This window comes from Dromiciops gliroides, chromosome 1 (assembly GCF_019393635.1).
Source record: "Dromiciops gliroides isolate mDroGli1 chromosome 1, mDroGli1.pri, whole genome shotgun sequence".
Taxonomy (NCBI): Eukaryota; Metazoa; Chordata; class Mammalia; order Microbiotheria; family Microbiotheriidae; genus Dromiciops; species Dromiciops gliroides.
Genome location: NC_057861.1, coordinates 45944773 through 45963734, shown reverse-complemented (window position 1 = coordinate 45963734; position 18962 = coordinate 45944773). Strand labels below are relative to the sequence as shown.

General features: G+C 45.4%; 1 protein-coding gene across 3 annotated transcripts; it reads right to left on the bottom strand.

The window, feature by feature from the left end:
* Window positions 1-5715: 5715 nt before the first annotated feature.
* On the bottom strand, window positions 5716-17535 carry LOC122738590 (CD209 antigen-like protein C). Of its 3 annotated transcripts, XM_043980585.1 has the most exons (10): window positions 17397-17535; window positions 17054-17134; window positions 15287-15373; window positions 14559-14714; window positions 13839-13901; window positions 13116-13178; window positions 12559-12621; window positions 12255-12406; window positions 8744-8853; window positions 5716-6278 (listed from the first exon to the last, which is right to left on the bottom strand). In XM_043980585.1, the coding sequence occupies exons 1-10, from the start codon at window positions 17440-17442 to the stop codon at window positions 6137-6139; spliced, it is 963 nt and encodes a 320-aa protein (XP_043836520.1). In that variant the 5' UTR covers window positions 17443-17535; the 3' UTR covers window positions 5716-6136. The 3 variants fall into 3 exon arrangements, with proteins under 3 accessions (XP_043836520.1, XP_043836527.1, XP_043836537.1); XM_043980592.1 differs by lacking the exon at window positions 13116-13178; XM_043980602.1 differs by lacking the exons at window positions 12559-12621; window positions 13116-13178.
* Between the last annotated feature and the right edge of the window lie 1427 nt (window positions 17536-18962).

Sequence of the window (18962 nt, the reverse complement as noted above, 5' to 3'; positions counted from 1 at the left end):
GAAATCTGGAATGCTCTTTGGAATGGGACCCAGAAGAAATTTGCCTGGACCTCAAAAGGATTGCCTACAGTACAATGACCCATCAAGAAATTTTAGCATTCCCTACTTAGAAAATATTGTCCAGTGGGGTGGAGCCAAGATGGCAGAGGAAAGGCATTAAATGCACAGGGCTCCTGATACAATCTCCTCAAAAATAACAATAAAATAACCCTCGGGGCAGAAAAACACACAAAAATACTGGCTGAGAGTTTTCTCCAGCTATAGATAGATTTTGGGGGGCCGTGCCGGGCCATGCATAAAGCCTAACCCTGCAGTCGGGCCAACACACCAGACACCCGCCAGAGGAATTTGCCCCAGTGCCTCTGAAATGCTGCAGCACAGGCGTCTTCTGGAACCGAGCGCAGGGTCAGGCTGAATGGCTGGCCTGGGGGTAAGTGCAGGGGTACCAGTAGACTGGGGGAAAGGATTCGACTGTCCCACCCCAGTGGGCAACCAGAAAGAAATCCTGAGTGGCTGAAGGCCCAGGTGGGGGAGGGGAGCAGGGGAGCAGTCTCATCAGAAGCTGAGAACCACACCACAGAAAGCTTTGCTGGTTGGTTTCTTAGTAAATAGGCCTGAGGTTATCTCAAAACCTGAGAACAGGCCAGGTGAGATTAAAACATGGCCCTCCCCTCAACCCCAAACACCTGGGACCCTCTGAAGCTGAGAATAGGAGCAGAGCAGAGAAGTAGCCCCACCCCCCCACCCCCCAGTGGAGAGTTTAAAATCAAATGAAAGTGAGGCCAGGCAGGCTGAGAAGAAGCTCAACCATCACCTGGGCCATGCTTTAGCTTGAACAGTGTGTCCTGGAAGCAGTGCCACACTTTAAGAAGGAGTTAAAAGCCAAGAAATAGTAAGCCAGGATGAGTAGGCAGAGAAAGCAGAAGACCATCAGAAACTTCTTTGGGGGAAAGGTAGACCACAATACAACCTCAGAAGAAGATAATAACAGGGTCAAAGCTCCAACACCCAAAGCTTCCAAGAAAAATATGAACTGGTCTCAGGCCATGGAAGCTCTCAAAGGGGACTTTGAAGAGAAAGTAGGAGATATAGAAAGAAGATGTAGAGAAAAGGAGGAAAGAATGGAAAGAGAAATGAGAGCAATGCAGGAGAGCCATGAGAAAAAAGTCAACAGTTTGAAAAGCCAAATGGAAAAGGAGATTAAAAAACTGTCTGATGAAAATAACTGCCTAAGAATTAGGATTGAACAAATGGAAGCTAGTGACCTTATGAGAAACCAAGACACAGTAAAGCAAATCCAATTGAATGAAAAAATAGAGGGCAATGTGAAATATCTCCTTGGAAAAACAGCTGACCTGGAAAATAAATCTAGGAAAGATAATTTGAAAATCATTGGACTACATGAAAACCATGACCAAAACAAGAGCTTAGACACCATCCTCCAAGAGATTGTGAGGGAAAATTGCCCTGATATTCTAGAAGCAGAAGCTAAAATAGAAATTGAAAGACTCCACCAATCACCTCCTGAAAGAGATCCCCAAAGGAAAACCTCCAGGAATATTATAGCCAAATTCCAGAACACCCAGGTGAAGGAGAAAATACTGCAAGCAGCTAGAAAAAAGGAATTTAAATACTGTGGAGCCCCAATAAGGATAAAGCAAGATCTAGCAGCTTCTACATTAAAGGACTGAAGGGCATGGAATATGATATTTCAGAGGGCAAAGGAACTGGGACTTCAGCCAAAAATCACATACCCAACAAAACTGTGTATAATTTTTCAGAGGCAAAAATGGGATTTCAATGAGAAAGAGGTCTTTCAAGCATTTGTGATGAAAATACCTGAACTGAATAGAAAATTTGACTTTCAAATACAAGACCCTAGAGAAGTATAAAAAGGTAAACAGGAAAAAGACTTCATGAGGGATATTAAAAGATCAAACTGTTAACATTCCTATGTGGGAAGATAATACTTTGAAATCATAAGCACTATCTCAGTAAGCAATTCACAGAATACAGGCCTGAACTGAATATGAAAGGATGATATCTGTAAAGCATTTATGTTTTGTTCTTTGTAGGGCAGACAGGGTGGGGTATCTTATGTCTGGGGCTGGATTTGGGCTTAGGGCCTCCTGGGTCCAGGGCTGGTGCTTTGTCCACTGTGCCACCTATCCATGATGATATCATTAAAATAGGGTTGAGGTGTAGGAGGAATAAACTGGGGGAGGGAGAAGGGGAGAGATGGTCTGGGGAGAGGTAGTTCACATGAAGGAAACAAGAAAAATGCTTATGGAGGAGAGTAGAAGAGGGGGAAGGAGTTAGGGAGTGAGTGAACCTTAATACCATCAGAATTGGATCAAAGAAGGACTAAAATACATACCCAAGTAGATATAGTAATATATTCTTGCCCTGGGGGGAGTGGGGAGGAAGAAAAAGGGAGGGGGAAAGAGGAGAAGGAGGAAAGGGCAGATTGGGAGAGAGAGCAGTAAAAAGCAAAACACTTTCAAGGAAGATGAAGATGTTCTGCATTACTGCACCAGTATGACATATTGAATTGCTTGACCTCATAAGGGAGGGTTGAGGAGGGAGGGAGGAAGAACAATTTAGAACAAAGAATTAGCTCAGGGACCCTGATCTCATTGGAGTGGGCTTATGGAGGGGATAGCTTTCATACCCAATCGGGAGGAGCAATCTATTTAACCCTACAGGAAAATAGGAGGGGAAGAAGATAAGAAAGGAGGGGTGAAAAAAGGGAGTGCAGAGTGAGGGAGAGGATAGTCAGAAGTAAAACACTTCTGAGGAAGAATAGAAAAAGAGGAAGAGAGAGTAAATGTCATGGGAGGGGACTGGGATGGAGGGAAATAATTATGATTGATTATAATAGCAAAACATATGGCACCTACTTTACTGGGCTTTTGTGAAGAAGATTCTCTGTCAAGCTTAAGGTACTATATATAGGTTATGATGAACAGGATACTATCAGAAAAACCTGGAAAGACCTAAATGAACTGAAGCAGAGTGAAATGTACTGTATACAAAATAACAGCAATAGTGGGGGATGATCTGCTGGGAAGCATGTGGTTATTTTCAACAAGGCATAACCCTGAAGGACTTACGAAGATTGCAGCCCATCTGCAGAGAAAGAACTGATAGTATCTGAAAACAGATGGAAACACATTTAAAAATTTTTTTTCATTTCTTCTTTGACAATTCCTTAATCTGAAGTTTTGGGGTTTTTTTTACTGTTTTCTCTCACAACTAGCTAATATGGGAATTTTTCCATGACTACTCATGTATAACTTATTTTGAATTGCTTGAGTTCTTGGGGGTGGGGGGTGCGAATGGAGGGGGGAGGAAGCGAAGTTGGAACACAAAGTGTTTTTTTTTAATTGATGTTAAAATTTTGTTTTTACATATATTTTGGAAAATAAAATTCTATTAAAAAAAAAGAAGAAAATATTTTCCAGACCCCAGGTATGTGACTTAATTCACTGAGAAAATCATGGAAGAATTTTCACCCAAAGTGAAAGGTAAGGAGATAACTTCCAGTCAAACTCAGTTTCTTAATCTCTGTGGAGAGAGTTTCATGTTGTGGTGGAGCAATATTTTAACCTTTCCCCCTATGGAAGTTGGACTAGTTTTTCCTTATAAGGCTAGGTGGTGCAGTGGATAAAGCCCCAGTCCTGGATTCAGGAGGCCCTGAGTTCAAATCAGAGCTCAGACATTTGACACTAGCTGTGTGACCTTGGGAAAGTCACTTAAACCTCATTGCCTCTCCACCCTAAAAAAAGGCTATTGAGAGCTTCTTCCAGACTTGGTTGGCTCAGATGTCTAAATACTTAGACTAGTGGCATCATTTTCTCATCACCCATGTAGGAAGTAGCTATAAGATCACAGGGAAGCTTGGCTGATGCATTATAATGGGCCAGGGAGCTTCACTCAGCTGAATTAACTCAAGGAGTCCTCAGTGCCTACACATAAGATGGTGAGCTGTTTGAAGTCTCCTTTTTAATCCCCAAGATTTAGCACAGTGCTTGATACATAATAGACGCTTAATAAATATCTGAGTGATTAGCTCATGGATTGTTAAATGTCCCTTTCCTGCTATGACTAAGTAAATCTCTTTTTGTTAACTGTTGAATGACCTATAAGAATCTCATTTTGTTCCTTTCTCAAACCCAAGCTACCAAAGGACTGGCCAAACCCAGGATGTATGTGCTCTGAGATTGCTGTAGGAACTAAGCATTCTTTCTGAGATGGGAAGCTCACTTCTCTTTGGCTTTTTCCTTTTCTTTATTACCTTTGGGGTAGGGAAGGCTGTTTAAAATACTAAGATAGCCCTTGTTGAGCACCAAGTATTAAGCTTTGGGCTCCACCATTCCTTCTGACTCCATTAGGGATGGCTATGACCTTGTGAGCTTCAAAAGGTTGGAATGGGGAGTCACTAGGAAAGTGCTTTCCTTACAACCAACCTGCAGACATAGAGAATGCAAATCTTATCATCTCCATTTTACAGATGAGAAAAGTGAAGCCCCTAGAGATGAAGTTAACAGTTGCCTGGTATCACACAGCTACTAAATAGTAGAGCCCGGATTCAGACACAGGCTCCTGACTCCAAATCCAATGCTCTTCTCATCCCGTGTCACTTCCAGTTCCTCCATCATAATTAATCGATCAACAAGCATTTATCAAGGACCAACTATGTGCCAAACACTGCGCATCTGATGTCATTTCTAGTTCTCCCGCTACAATTCATCAATCAACTGTGAGAAAATAAAAGGGTTTGGGGAATGCTGGAGGGGATTGATTGATTGGATTGACTGACTGCTGATTAATTCACTTAAAGTTGATTCAATTAAAACTACATGGGGGGGCAGCTAGGTGGCGCAGTGGCTAGAGCACTGGCCCTGGATTCAGGAGAACCTGAGTTCAAATCCGGCCTCAGACACTTGACACTTACTAGCTGTGTGACCCTGGGCAAGTCACTTAACCCCATTTGCCTCACCAAAAAAAAAGAAAAAGAAAAAGAAAAGAAAAAAAAAACTACATGGGGGGGGGGGCAGCTTGGTGGCACAGTGGATAAAGCACCAGCCCTGGATTCAGGAGTACCTGAGTTCAAATCTCGACTCAGACACTTGACCACTTACTAGCTGTGTGACCCTGGGCAAGTCACTTAACCCCAATTGCCCAGCAAAAAAAAAAAACAACCCCAAAAACCTACATCTGCCTGGCCCTCAAGAGGGTGTGTTCTCAGAGGGTATGAACTCTAGCCTCAACAGGGGACCACCCTCAAGTTCAGTGGACCTATGGATTTGGTTCATGCTAGCCAATTAGCTTGAAGCAGTATATAAAGACCGCCTCTCCTCCCGGCCCATAAAAAGGTTCCACTTGAAGTTGGACTCTTCTGGTGCTCTTGGTGGCAGAGGAGTTGAAGGAAGAAGCAGGCCCAGCTGAGCTCTATTTTTCCTCTAGGCTAGATAGGTTTCTTAACTTTCTGAGCTCCTGTTCTCTCTTTATTAAAATTTAATATACTTTAATAAGTGCTTACTGCCCTAAAACTGGTGCTAAAGCTTCTAATTTATAAATAACAACTATATTAGGAATCCCAGCTAGTTTTCCCCAAAACTTGGGACAGAAATAAGGCAACCACATATAGCTTTACACACAGCACTAATTATGTGCCAGGCACTGTGAATGAAGGAAACCTTTACAAAAATATACATAAGAAGGGGAAGGAGTCATTTATTACAGTGAAACGGGACCTCCAGGCAGGGATGGATGGTCAGCACAGACATTTGGATGCATAGAGTTCAGAGCTTTAGGGAGCAAGCATACAAGAGATGTAGACCTGGGAGTCAGCTAGATAGAGGTGACAGTCAAAGCCATGGAGATTAATATAGGTGATAGTGTAGGGGAAAAGTTTATTTAGGGGAATCTCAGAGAATTTTTGGCCTTCATGAAACAAAGTGAGGGCCAGAATTCACAAAAGGATAAACTGAAATGCAAGAATGGGGGGGCGAGGAGAATAGCCTGAGTTCAGACCCAGAAGTCCTGGCCCCCAGCCATATCTACTCTTTTCTCCTATTCAGATTCGGTCACCACCATTGCCCACACCTGCCCAACCCAATCCCTGGAATCCTCAGAGCTTGGAACAAAGGGAAGCTTCCCTTTCACAAATCCAGTAGTCCTCCACACTGCAAGGTGCATCATTCCAGCCTTGAGAGGTCAGCTCACAACAATCTTCATCACCAATATTGTTGGGTTCTCCCTCATTCCAAAAGCTGTGAACATTAGCCTTTTAGTGAGTAGTCCTCCCCTCTCCCACACTGAAGCAGTCACTCAACCCCAGTGGTTGGCCCTTTGTCCACAGCTCAACCATTCTTCCCACCTAGACAAAAGCTGGTCTGTGCCTCAGATGAGGCACCAAGCTCCCCCACTCACTCCTTCTACCTTCCCATCACATGCACACACATGTGGCACACACACACAACCTACACATACAACCATAGCCTTGGATGGAAACCATCTAATTCTGACCTGGGAGTGCCCCATCTATTCCCTATCCCACTCCTGCTCTTTGCCACCACTGCCTCTTTCTCAAATAATCCTTCCCTTTGAAGGACTTGGAAGTTCCAGGAGTTTAGTGTGTCTGGTCTCCAAAGATATGGACCCAGCCATATGGAGGTCTGAACAGCTGAGAACAGCTAAAAAACATACTTATTTGGACACATAGATGGGGGTGGGCTTCTTTAAGGGTTCCAGGGTATCCCCAGAGTACAAGGTCCTCAAGGATCCAATGTGAGTCCCCCCTACCCTACAACTTCCCAAAGGAAAGCAGTGTTTTTCCATATGGTATGGAGCTTTGGAGTTGTTTCTAAGGCATTGTTCCCTTCTGAAGGACCAGAAAGTCAGTAGAATCATATGATCAACTCTAAATCTTATGAAAATGAATGTTGAAAACTACCCTTACATGTAACTGGAAAATAAAATAAATGTTTGTTGCTGGAAAAAAAAGTAGATCCTTAATAAATACTTTAAAAAATAAAAAAAATTAATTTAAAAGAAGAATCATATGATCATAAATCTAGAGTTGGAAAGCATCTCAGAGTTCACTGAATCCAACCTCCTCTTTTAATAAATATAATTCCGCTTTTAAACTTATGCATTTTGGGGGCAGCTAGGTGGTCCAGTGGATAAAGCACCAGCCCTATATTCAGGAGGACCTGAGTTCAAATCAGCCTCAGACACTTGACCTGGGCAAGTCATTTAACCTTCATTGCCCTGGAAAAAAATAAACTTATGCATTTTGCAGAAGACTCTCCTAATTGGTGGAGAGAATGCTGACATGACCCTGCATAACTGAGAAAGGCAGAGTCAGGACATTTCTTTACCCTGCTTGGAGAGATCCATGTGGTTCCAGAGTCTCTTTGGGACCAACTTGAAGGAGAGGAAAAAGAGACTTTGAAAGTGGCAAAAATGCAGGGGATGCAAGTACCTCAACACATCCCTAATTTCCAGCTTGATACCCTAAAGATTTTGAGGCTTTCCCTTTCACTAAGATTGGGGCCTATCTCTTGGTTGAGTGAGATCTCAGCTCAGACCCTCTAAGCTTGTTTGCTCCTGTGTATTTTCCGGTAAATTTCTGAGAAATCTGTAGAACTCTGATTTCTGTTTGCTCTCTGCTTGGATAAATGAGTTTACTCACCATTCACTACTTATGATGGGCATTTGTGTAATTAGCATTTGGTAAGAAAAAGCCACCCCAGTGGGTACCAACCTGGGGCACCTTCTTCCCCCTATAAGGGATAGTGACCAAGGAAGGTAATGCCCTTGTTGATTATGGACCTAAGAAACCATATTGGGCACATAAATCATCAATATTGCTGGGGGAGGTGCCAAAGAGATAAAACTCTAATCTGACACCTCCTTTCAGAGAACAAAGAAGCCAACCTCACGGCCCTTTCTCAGGCCCCTTCTCCAGACAGGAATCAGAATCTCCCTTGGAGAGGGGAGGGCAAGACTCCAGAATTATCTGTCAATGCCTCCCCCATGAGTCACATTTAGACAATTCACGTGGACATACTCACCTTGCATGGGCAACACACACCTTATACAGAAAAGCAAACTGAGGTTGAGAGAAGTTAAATGACTATCCCAGGGCTATATACAGGGTCTAAGGTAGTAAGTGTCAATGGTAGAATTTGAACACAAGATTTCTGACCCCAGAGACAGTGTTCTTCCCACCAAATCTTAAGGGATCAAGATTCTAAACAAGCCTGGGGGTAGGGCATTGATTCTGGAGAGAGTCATTAATTGAGTATGGGCATAAGAAACACTGCTAGGAGAATATGCTGACTGAAGAAGATACTGATGGGTGGGGGACACTGGACAGGATGGGAAGGGAAGATGTTAACTGGGGCAAGGACTCATTGGGGAGAGAATGGTTGTAGAGAGGAGGAGATAGTAGAGACACTAGCTGGAAAGAGGATGCTAATTTGATTGGAAGGAGAACAGTGACCATCAGAGTCAAAAGGCACTGTGGGGGGAGGTTTGGTTGTGACTTCTCTTGACCCCATGACAATGAGGCTGGAGGCCATTGGCTTCTGATGCCTAAGCTCAGTTCTGATGCTGGAATTTCAGGCCTCAGCCAGAAGAGGATGGGGTTTTCCTGTGGTGCTCTTAGGGAAGGGCCAAGCACTTGTTTCCCCCTCCCTCCTGGGTCTCTGGACCACTGCCAGTGACTTACGACTGCTGAAGAGTTGTTCCATCCACCCAGTGCCAGGTCCCCTCTTTCTTCTTGTCAGTGAGTCCCACCCACCACCGGTAGTTGGAGGTGGCCTTCTGCTTCAGGTATTTCTGGGAATCAGAGAGTGGGGTGGATATTGGAACTCTTGGGGTTTGTTTGTTTGTTTGTTTGTTTGTTTTTTGTGGGGCAGTGGGGGTTAAGTGACTTGCCCAAGGTCACACAGCTAGTAAGTGTCAAGTGTCTGAGGCTGAATTTGAACTCAGGAACTCCTGAATCCAGGGCCGGTGCTTTATCCACTGCGCCACCTAGCTGCCCCAATATTGGAACTCTTATCCCTCACTCCCAGGGACCAAACAAAGCCTTGGCCCTCATCAGGCAGGGGCCACTATTGAGGCATTTCCTTCCTTCCTTTGCCCCCATACTACAAGGTGATTCTCTCCTCAGAGACTCAGCCTTCTGAACCACTGTCTGATATCTGAGGGCACTCACTGGAAGAAAATTCCTCCCTGTGCCAAACTGTTGGAGAGATGATGGTGATGATGACAATAACAGCAGCAGCAGAAACAGCAACAAGTGCAACAGCAACAAGAGTAACAGCAACAGCAACAAGAGTAACAGCAACAGTAGAAACAGCAACTGTAGCAGCAATAGCAGAAGCAACAGCAACAACAGCAGCAGCAGCAGCTACAGTAACAGCAGAAGCTGCAACAGCAACAACAGCAGCAGCAGCAGCTACAGTAACAGCAGCAGCTGCAACAGCAACAACAGCTAGCATTTTTATAGCATTTTAGGTTTGTAAAGTACTTCCCACCTCATTTCTACACATCCTCTTATTTGTGCCTCCAGCTAATCCTACAAGGCAGATCCTATCCCTATCTCCATTTTATAGATAAGGAAACAGGCTGAGAGAGGTTAAGAGAGCCATCTTCATAGAGCTAAGAATGAGCCTGCGTTGGGCTCTGAACCCCACTGCTTCTTCCGGGTACACCACCTGCCTCTCTGAGTTAGAACACCTGGGTTCCAATGCTAGCTCTCCCAATTGCTGCTTGTGTGATCTTAGGGAGCTCCCTGCCCTTTTCTAGGCCTTGGGGTCCTCAAATGTAAAATGAGCAGACTCACCCAGATCATCTCTAAAGTGGTTTGTGGCTCTTCTCTCTGCAGCTCTGACCACCCCCTCCCCCCCCCCCGCCCTCCACCAAGGCAGTCCATTCTACTTTTCAATAACTCATTCTTGGGAAGTTGTTTCCTGGTATCAAACCTAAATTTACCTCTTTGCAGTTCCACCCATTGTTCCTCGCTTTGCCCTCTGGGATCAGGCACAAGGCTGCTCTTCCACATGCCTGCCTTTCTAGAATGGGAGACAGCCCTCCCCTGGCTAAACATCCCTGCTTCCTACAGAGATTATTTGAAGTCAAATCCCCTCCTCCACCTGTCCTCCAGCAGCATTCTAAACCAAAGCTCATCACCTCTCTACTCCCTAGTCTCAATCCCTGCACATCATTCCTCCCTCCCATTCCTTTTCCCTTCATGGTCCTTTGCAACTTCAAAACTTGGTACCTGACACCCCTTCCTGGCAGCCATCTCTACTAAACTGCACCTGCCTACTCATTCCTTTGCTCTAGGTGCCTTTGGCCCTCTAGACTCAGTGGGGTTCATTTCTAAATATCCTTCAGCCATTTAGCCTCTGTCTCCTAAAATTGAACTGTAAACTCCCTGAGGGCCAGCATCCTAGCTGCCCACAGGGCTTTGAACAATGGATGTGAGCCCCTTTCCCATCTCTTAAATATACCTTTTTTGGAGGTGCAGAAAGGACAGAATTTCCTGGGGAGTCCTAGGGGATGGCTAGACTAGAGTCATCCATTTTACAGAATCACCCCCTACCCATTTTACACCCAAGAAAACTGAGATCTAAAGGGGATAAGGACCTTGTTCAAGCTAGTAAGTAGCAGAGGAAGGAAGGAAGGACTTGAACCCAGGGCCTCTGACTTTAATACAGTTCCTTTCTCTACTACCTCCCACTTGGAGGAGAGAATTGTCAGGGCTTAGCTACACATGACTGGGTATAACTTAAGGGAAAAGGAGGAGGCAAAGGGAAAGTAGTAAGAAAAATAAAATTCTAAGGAAACTTTCTAGCTAATTACCCATCCCTCCCCTCCATGACCTCTGCAATCCAGAACATTTATCTTGTTAGTATTCCTCATCCTCAATACTCCATCCAGGGGGCCGCTAGGTGGCGCAGTAGATAAAGCACTGGCCTTGGATTCAGGAGGACCTGAGTTCAAATCCAGCCTCTGACACTTGACACTTAACTAGTTGTGTGACCCTAGGCAAGTCACTTAACCCTCATTGCCCTGCAAAAAAAAATACTCCATCCACTATCTCTGTGCCTTTGTATTGTGTCCCCATGCATGGAAAGCCCTCCTGCCTCACCTCTACCCCACTAGGGTCCCTAGTTTCCTTCAAAACTCAGCTCAAGCACCATCTTCTACATGAAGCATGTCCCACTGGCTCAGCTACCTAGTAGCTAGTAGTAGTAGTAGCTATTGAGGTGGGTCCTCATTCCTCAATAGACCTGTCTATTTTGTGTACATGTTCTCACCCATTAGAATGTAAGTTTCTTAAGGGCAGGAATTGTTTCTCTTTTTCCTTTATATCAACAGTGCTTAACACAAGGCCTGGCTCAAGCCAGTGCTTTAAAAAGGATTGTTGAGTAAATGATTGAGTGCTCTGCTCAGACATTAAAGAGATGAAGACTGGACACCTTATGGAAGGGACAGGATGGAGGTCTCACTTCTACTGGGTTTAAAAGCTCCAAGGGACAGGAATAACAACTGGGAGAAAAGAGACCTAGATTCATAGGATTCAGAATAGATATGGATCTTAGAGCTCATCTAATCCCTCTCCCCTCCCTATAATTTTGTAACTGAAGGCAGTGAAGGGGGGGGGGTGGGGGAGGCAAAGATTCTGCCACCAGGTCCCCTGACTTCAAATCCAATTCTCACTTCAGTGTATCAACCAATGCATTCTCATGGGAAATCTGAGAGCTAGGGCAAGGGTGTGTGTGTGTGTGTGGGGTGTCTTAGAGGTCAACTAGGCCTTCACTCCTCATGAAGAATACAACATCTCTGACAGGGGCTCCCCCAGCCCCTCTGCATACTAGCAGAGGCTCACTGTTTCGTGCAACAGCTGCTCTCATGGTTGCATGGGTCAGATTGTGAACAAGTTCTCCCTTGTGGCTGACCAAAGGACAGCCATAACTTACTTCCATCCCTGCTTCATCTATTCTTGTTCTGTTTTCTGGAGTTTTGCAAAAGAAACAACATCTAAACCCTCTCTCAAGCCACAGATGACATAGATCTAAAAGGCATTTTAGAGTCCCTCCAATCCAACCCCCTCAATTTGCAAATGAGAAAACAAATAAAGCCCAAGGAAGGAAAATTATTTGCCTGAAGTCACACAGATGGGAGGGATCCCAGGACCCAGGTATTAGGATCTGGGGAAAAAACCTCACCTGCTCCTCAGAAGAGCTAATGATAACCAGGTGGCTACCATCTGCCTCACACGCCTCTCTGGCTACTTCCCATGGCTTTCGGTCCTTGGAAAATTGGTAACAGCTGTCTTTATACAATGTCCAGTCACAGGGACATGAATGGCAAAAGGCATCTGTGGGTAATGGGTAGGATTAGACAAAGGACTCAGGTCTCCTGGCTCCCTCTCCTGACCACTGAATTCACACCTCTCTAGGCATCCCCAAGTATAATCTCTTTAGTGCTCTTTACTGCCCCAGTCTTTCCCAGGTGCCCAGCTATCCTTACTCAGGGTGTTGTTCAGTTGTTTGATGAACTGTGAAGTTTCAGCTTGTTCCTTGGCCCTCAAGTCTAGGGAGGAAGAAATAGAGATCAGAAGGATGAACACCTTTGCTCTTTGGAAAACCTAGATGTCCTGCCCCAGGCTGAATCTTGCTCCTGGGAATTCCCCTTCCTTGGAGAACCCAATCGTCCTACTCCTCCTCTGTCTTATGGATCCCTAGAGACTCGAGGGATTTCAAGGGTCAACTGGTCCCAACCCATACCTCAAGAAATCTCTTCCCTAGGGAACCCAACTATCTTTCCTGTGCCCCTCACTGCTACAAATCTCTGAGCCCTTCACCTGGTGATTCTCTCTTCTCCCTGGACCTAGGTATCTTTCCCCTCCAGTTTCTGCCCCTTCTTCCAATCATCTATTAGCTGAACAGAGAGCTGGTTCTGTTTCTTCTAAATTGTTTCATGTTCCAAGTTATACTGACTTTGGGTAATGGGTAGGAGGTATCCCCAAGTATAATTCCTGCTCTCTTTACTGCCCCAGTCTTTCCCAGGTGTCCAGCTATCCTTACTCAGGGTGTTGTTCAGTTGTTTGATGAACTGTGAAGTTTCAATTTGTTCCTTGGCCCTCAAGTCTAGGGAGGAAGAAATAGAGATCAGAAGGATGAACACCTTTGCTCTTTGGAAAGCCTAGATGTCCTGCCCCAGGCTGACTCTTGCTCCTGGGAATTCCCCTTCCTTGGAGAACCCAATCGTCCTACTCCTCCTCTGTCTTATGGATCCCTAGAGATTCAAGGGATTTCAAGGGCCAACTGGTCCCAACCCATACCTCAAGAGGTCCCTTTCAATGCATGACTGCTCATGTATATTTTATATTGAATTGTTTGAGTTCTTGGGGAGGGGGGAAAGGGAGGAAGAGAATTTGGAACACAAAGTTTTAAAAAATTGACATCAAAATTTGTATTTTACATGTAATTTGGGAAAATGAAATTCTAAATAAAGAAGTCCTTTCCCCAGAGAACCCAACTATCTTTCCTGGGCCCCTGCCTGATGCAAATCTCTGAGCCCCTCATCTGGTGATTCTCTCTTCTCCCTGGGCCTAGGTATCTTTCCCCCCAGTCCCTGCCCCTCCCCCAACCATTTATTAGCTGGGCAGAGAGCCGGTTCTGTTTCTTCTAAATTCTTTCATGCTCCTAAGTTATACTGACTTTGGGTAATGGGTAGGAGGTATCCCCAAGTATAATTCCTGCTCTCTTTACTGCCCCAGTCTTTCCCAGGTGCCTAGCTATGCTCACTCAGGGTGTTGTTCAGTTGTTTGATGAACTGTGAAGTTTCAATTTGTTCCTTGGCCCTCAAGTCTAGGGAGGAAGAAATAGAGATCAGAAGGATGAACACCTTTGCTCTTTGGAAAACCTAGATGTCCTGCCCCAGGCTGAATCTTGCTCCTGGGAATTCCCCTTCCTTGGAGAACCCAATCGTCCTACTCCTCCTCTGTCTTATGGATCCCTAGAGACTCAAGGGATTTCAAGGGCCAACTAGTCCCAACCCACACTTCAAGAAGTCCTTTCCAGGGGCAGCTAGATGGCACAGTGGATAAAGCACTGGCCCTGGATTCAGGAGTACCTGAGTTCAAATCCGGCCTCAGACACTTAACACTTACTAGCTGTGTGACCCTGGGCAAGTCACTTAACCCCAATTGCCTCACCAATTTAAAAAAAAAAGAAGTCCTTTCCCCAGAGAACCCAACTATCTTTCCTGGGCCCCTGCCTGATACAAATCTCTGAGCCCCTCACCTGGTGATTCTCTCTTCTCTCTGGACCTAGGTATCTTTCCCCCCAGTCCCTGCCCCTCACCCCAATTATCTTTTAGCTGGGCAGAGAACCGGTTCAGTTTCTTCTAAATTGTTTCATGCTCCAAGTTATACTGACATTGGGTAATGGGTAGGACGCAACCCCAAGTATAATTCCTGTTCTCTTGACTGCCCCAGTCTTTCCCAGGTGCCCAGCTATCCTTACCCAAGGTTTTGTTCAGTTGCTTGATGAACTGTGATGTTTCAAATTGTTCCTTGGCCCTCAGATCTGGTGAGGACCTGTTCCTGTTCTCACCCCAATCATCTTTCAACTGGGCAGAGAGCTGGTTCAGTTTCTTCTGAATCCCTTGGTTCTGGAAGACTAGAAGACAAAGTAATGAATTTGGGCATATAGGAGTAAAACCCATCCAACAGAGGTCTGAGGAGTCGGGGTGGGGGGAGGAAGGAAACCCACTTTCAAACAAACTTACCTCTTTCTGGAATTCATGGCAGGACTGGCACCTAACTCATGAACTCTCTTTGATGTTGCCCTCTCTAATAGTACAGCAATCTCACCCAGGAAAGGGGGCTCAGGCCTGGCCCCAAACTCATTCTGACATCAGAGACCTAGCTCTGCTTCCACTCTTGCAGAGTAGCCCTAGATACCCAGAGGCCCAGACCCCTAAATTAGTGCAGCTTATAAAGCTACCTTCAAGATCGTGTAATCCAACCACTTCATTTGATAACTAGGGAAACTGAGGAACAGAGAAAGGAAGACACTAGCTCCAGGTCAAACATCTGGCAGTGGTGGGGCTAGAACTCTGATTATCTTACTCTAGTTACAATGTTCTTTCTACTATATCAAACTATCTCCCTCCTCCCCCTCTCTCAGCTTCCATGAGGAACACCAGAGGTAGAACCTCTCCTTCCCCTAGCCATGGGCCTTGGCCTTACCTTGGAACAGGATAATGAGGATGAGGATGAAGGAGATGGCAAAGAAGACTGTCCTCATCAGGAAGCCCAGACGACTCAGCCAGGGAGCTGTGAGGATGGATTGTCGAGGGGAGCCCAGGCCTCCGGGCCCCCAGGCCCAGCTCCCTTTAGGAAGCCTTCCCTAAGCTCATCCACCATATTACCCAGACCCAGAATAGGGAGCATCGCATTTTGGAGCTAGAAGGAACCTTCAGGATCAACTATCTTAGAAGCAGCTGATATTGCAGCAGATAAAGCACTGCAACTGGCCTCAGGAAGACCTGAATTCAAATCCAGCCACAAACACTTACTGGTTTGTTATGGGACCCTGGGCAAGTCATTTTTCCTCCCCTGGGTTCAGTTTCCTCATCTGTAAAATGGGGATAATATTAGCACCCCTCCCTCTCCCCAAGTTAAGGTGAGGATCAAATGAGAACATATGCAAGGCTCTACACACCTTCTGGTAATGTAGCAGTGCGCTCCACAATTATTATTATCATTATTACCTCTGACACCCTCATCATCTCTAGCCTGTCTCCCATAACATTTGCACCCACCAGGAGCTGCCCCCCTCCCCCACCAGTCAGGGTTCTTCTCCTCTTCCAGAAAGCCCTCGGGGATAACTCTTCAACCTCAGCTTGTGAACTCCAGTTGAGCAAATTCAATTAAACAACAAATATTCATTAAGCATGCATCTACCATGTGCTACCCTAGGCACTGAGGAGAGGAACTGGACCTGTCCCTCTCCCAAGGCAGGTTGGCCCCTTCTTTCCAATGTAAATGGGGGGTGGGGTGGAGGGCGCTAAACTATGCATAGGCACTCCTGCTAGCCACATTCTGACTTCATTTTCGAATATATTATCTCTGTTTTTCTGCATGTTTATTTATTTTGCTAAATATTTCCCAGTTCCATTTTAATCTGGTTCTGTGTGCAGCTAGCACCCCATTTTTGACATCTCTGAACCAGTGCACTAAGATGATCTATGACTTGCCCAGGGACATGGAGCTAGAATGTGCCTGGGGTCCCAAGCTTGGACACAAGTCTTCCTAGATTTGAGGCTGGCTCTTTAGGTATTGTGCCTCTCTTCAGACAAAAATATAGAATCCCTGTCCTGAAGGGGCTTCTATCCTACGGCTTACATATACATCTGTATATGTATGTGCACATATACCTATGTGTGTGTGCACATAGAGTGGGTATTGATATATTCACAGGTATGTGCATATCCATATAGGTATGTGTATTTGTTGTATATATACTGTGTACATATGTGTATGCATGCATGTGTATATACCAAATAAATACAATGTAATGTCAGAGAGCAACATGTTAGTAGCTGGGGAAATAGCAAAAGTTATCTGGAGAAGATGGCATTTGAGCTAAATTCTGAAGGATATTAGGGATTAAAAAGTAGGAAACTGTGGATTCAGGAGGACCTGAGTTCAAATCCAGCCTCAGACACTTGACACTTACTAGCTGTGTGACCATAGGAAAGTCACTTAATCCTCAATGCTCCCCCCACACACAAAAAAAGTAGGGAAATGAAGGGAGGGTATATTAGGGTTAAACTGAATTAAATTGAGTTACTTTCCTGACAAAGTGTGCCCCTGCAGGGACCCTGGGAGTCCAGCTTATAGCTCCTTTTGTCTATGCCCCATTCCTAGGCCCAGGAAGTCCTGTCTCTTAGCCCTGCCCCAGGCTACAGTGGGCCCAGCAGCCCTCCCCTCAGTCTTACTGCCCCCACATACCTGGAAAGCTTCTCAGGTTCTGACTTCTTTGGGTTCCCAGGTGGAAGTGGCTCCAGCCAGAGGCCATCAGCACATCCTCATCTAAATAGAGTGATCAGACACCATGCCCCACCACCCCCATCAATAGGAGAGGAAATCGGTAAGCAGTGGGCAGATGAGTCCCCGGCCCCCTGGCCCAGGGACAGTCTTGTTAACTCAAGTCTCTATCCTTCACAGTACATCTGGACTCCCCCTTGCCTAACGTGAGGAGAACCCCAGTGCTCCCCACCAGCCCATGTCCACCTCCTCTGTGGTCCTGGCTCCTAGCCCACCCACTGGCACCCTTGGCTTCATGTCTACCCACCCAATTCTGCCAGCGCAGGGGATTTCGGATCCTCAGAGTCACACATCTCTGTTGCCCTTTCTGAAAGCTGCTTCTGTTCTGCTTAGGGATTGCACCCTCTTCTCTACAACTGGGCAGTTTTTCTTCCTTTCTCAAAAACACCCTCCCAGGCTCCCACCCTCTAGCAGAACAAAATATAAATGGGAAGGGAAACAAACTTGCCCTGTTCCCCCATTGGCTAAAACAGAATGTGGGGGAATAAAAGGGAATGGGGTAAAAGGCAACATGAAGGGCAACCCAGAGAAGAATGGGCCAGAGTAGTAGGGGGAGAGGGAGAACTACACAAATAACAGGCCCCAAAAAGGTCCTGAGTATAATGTGGAGGATGGGGGGAAGGGACTTTGATCTTGATACCAAAAGGGCAGCTACTTGTCAAAGTGGATAGAGCACTGAAGACCCTCATCACACAGAGGTCCCAGATATGCATTGTGGGTAGTCAACATTTACTCACAACCCTCATGTTTTTTACCAGGCCAACCAAGGTTAGTGTTATTTCAAAGCCAAAGGCATTTAATGAGATCTGTTGCTCAGTCGTGTCCAACTCTTTGTTACTCAATTTGGGGTTTTCTTGGCAAAGGTACTAGCGTGGTTTTCCATTTCCTTCTCCAGCTCATTTGACAGATGAGGAAACTGAGGCAAACAGGGTTGAGTGACTTCCCCAGGGCCACATAGCTAGTAAGTATCTGAGGCCAGATTCGAACAGTGCTCTATTCACTGTACCACTTAGCTGACCTTTTAGCCATTTCTGTGACCCCTTTTGAGGGTCCCTTGGCAAAGATACTGGTGTGGTTTGTCATTTCCTTCTCCAGCTCATTTCAGGGATGAGGAAACTGAGACAAACAAGATTAAGTGAGTTGCCTAGGGTCACACACATAGTCATTGTCTGAGGTCACATTTGAACTCAGGTCTTCCTGACTCCAGACTCTATCCACTGCTAAATAAGTGATATGAACAATTCCCATCACTAATAGACACAGGGGCCCCCTCTCACATAGGTTACCACATCACCACATGTAGTGGAAGAATGGATACAAACAGAGAAAAAGGGTAGAACGTAAACATAGGAGGCATTCACTGGGGCCACATAGGGCTAGAAAGAGACCTTATAACTCCTTTAACCCCATTTGTACTGGGTGTCCCCCATGCCTGGAATATTGCCTCCCTCATCTGACTCCTAACTCTGACTTTCTCCAAGATTCAATTCAAATCCCATTTTCTGCAGGAGGCCTTTCTTCCCTTCCTCCCATCAACAATTACCTTCTATTGACATTGTATATATCATGTATGTATAGTTGCTTGAATGTTGTCTCCCACATTACAAAGTAAGCTCTTGGGGGAAAGGAATGTACTTTTGTCTTTCTTTGTATCCTCACTGTTTAGTATAGTGCCTGGTACATGGTGAAAGCATAACACAGTCAATCATCAACTTTGTGGGGAGGGGTAACATTCCTAGAAAATGGTGCAAATGTAAAAAATGTAAATGTTTACACATTGAACTCATGGGAAATAGGGGGTCAGGTTTCCACA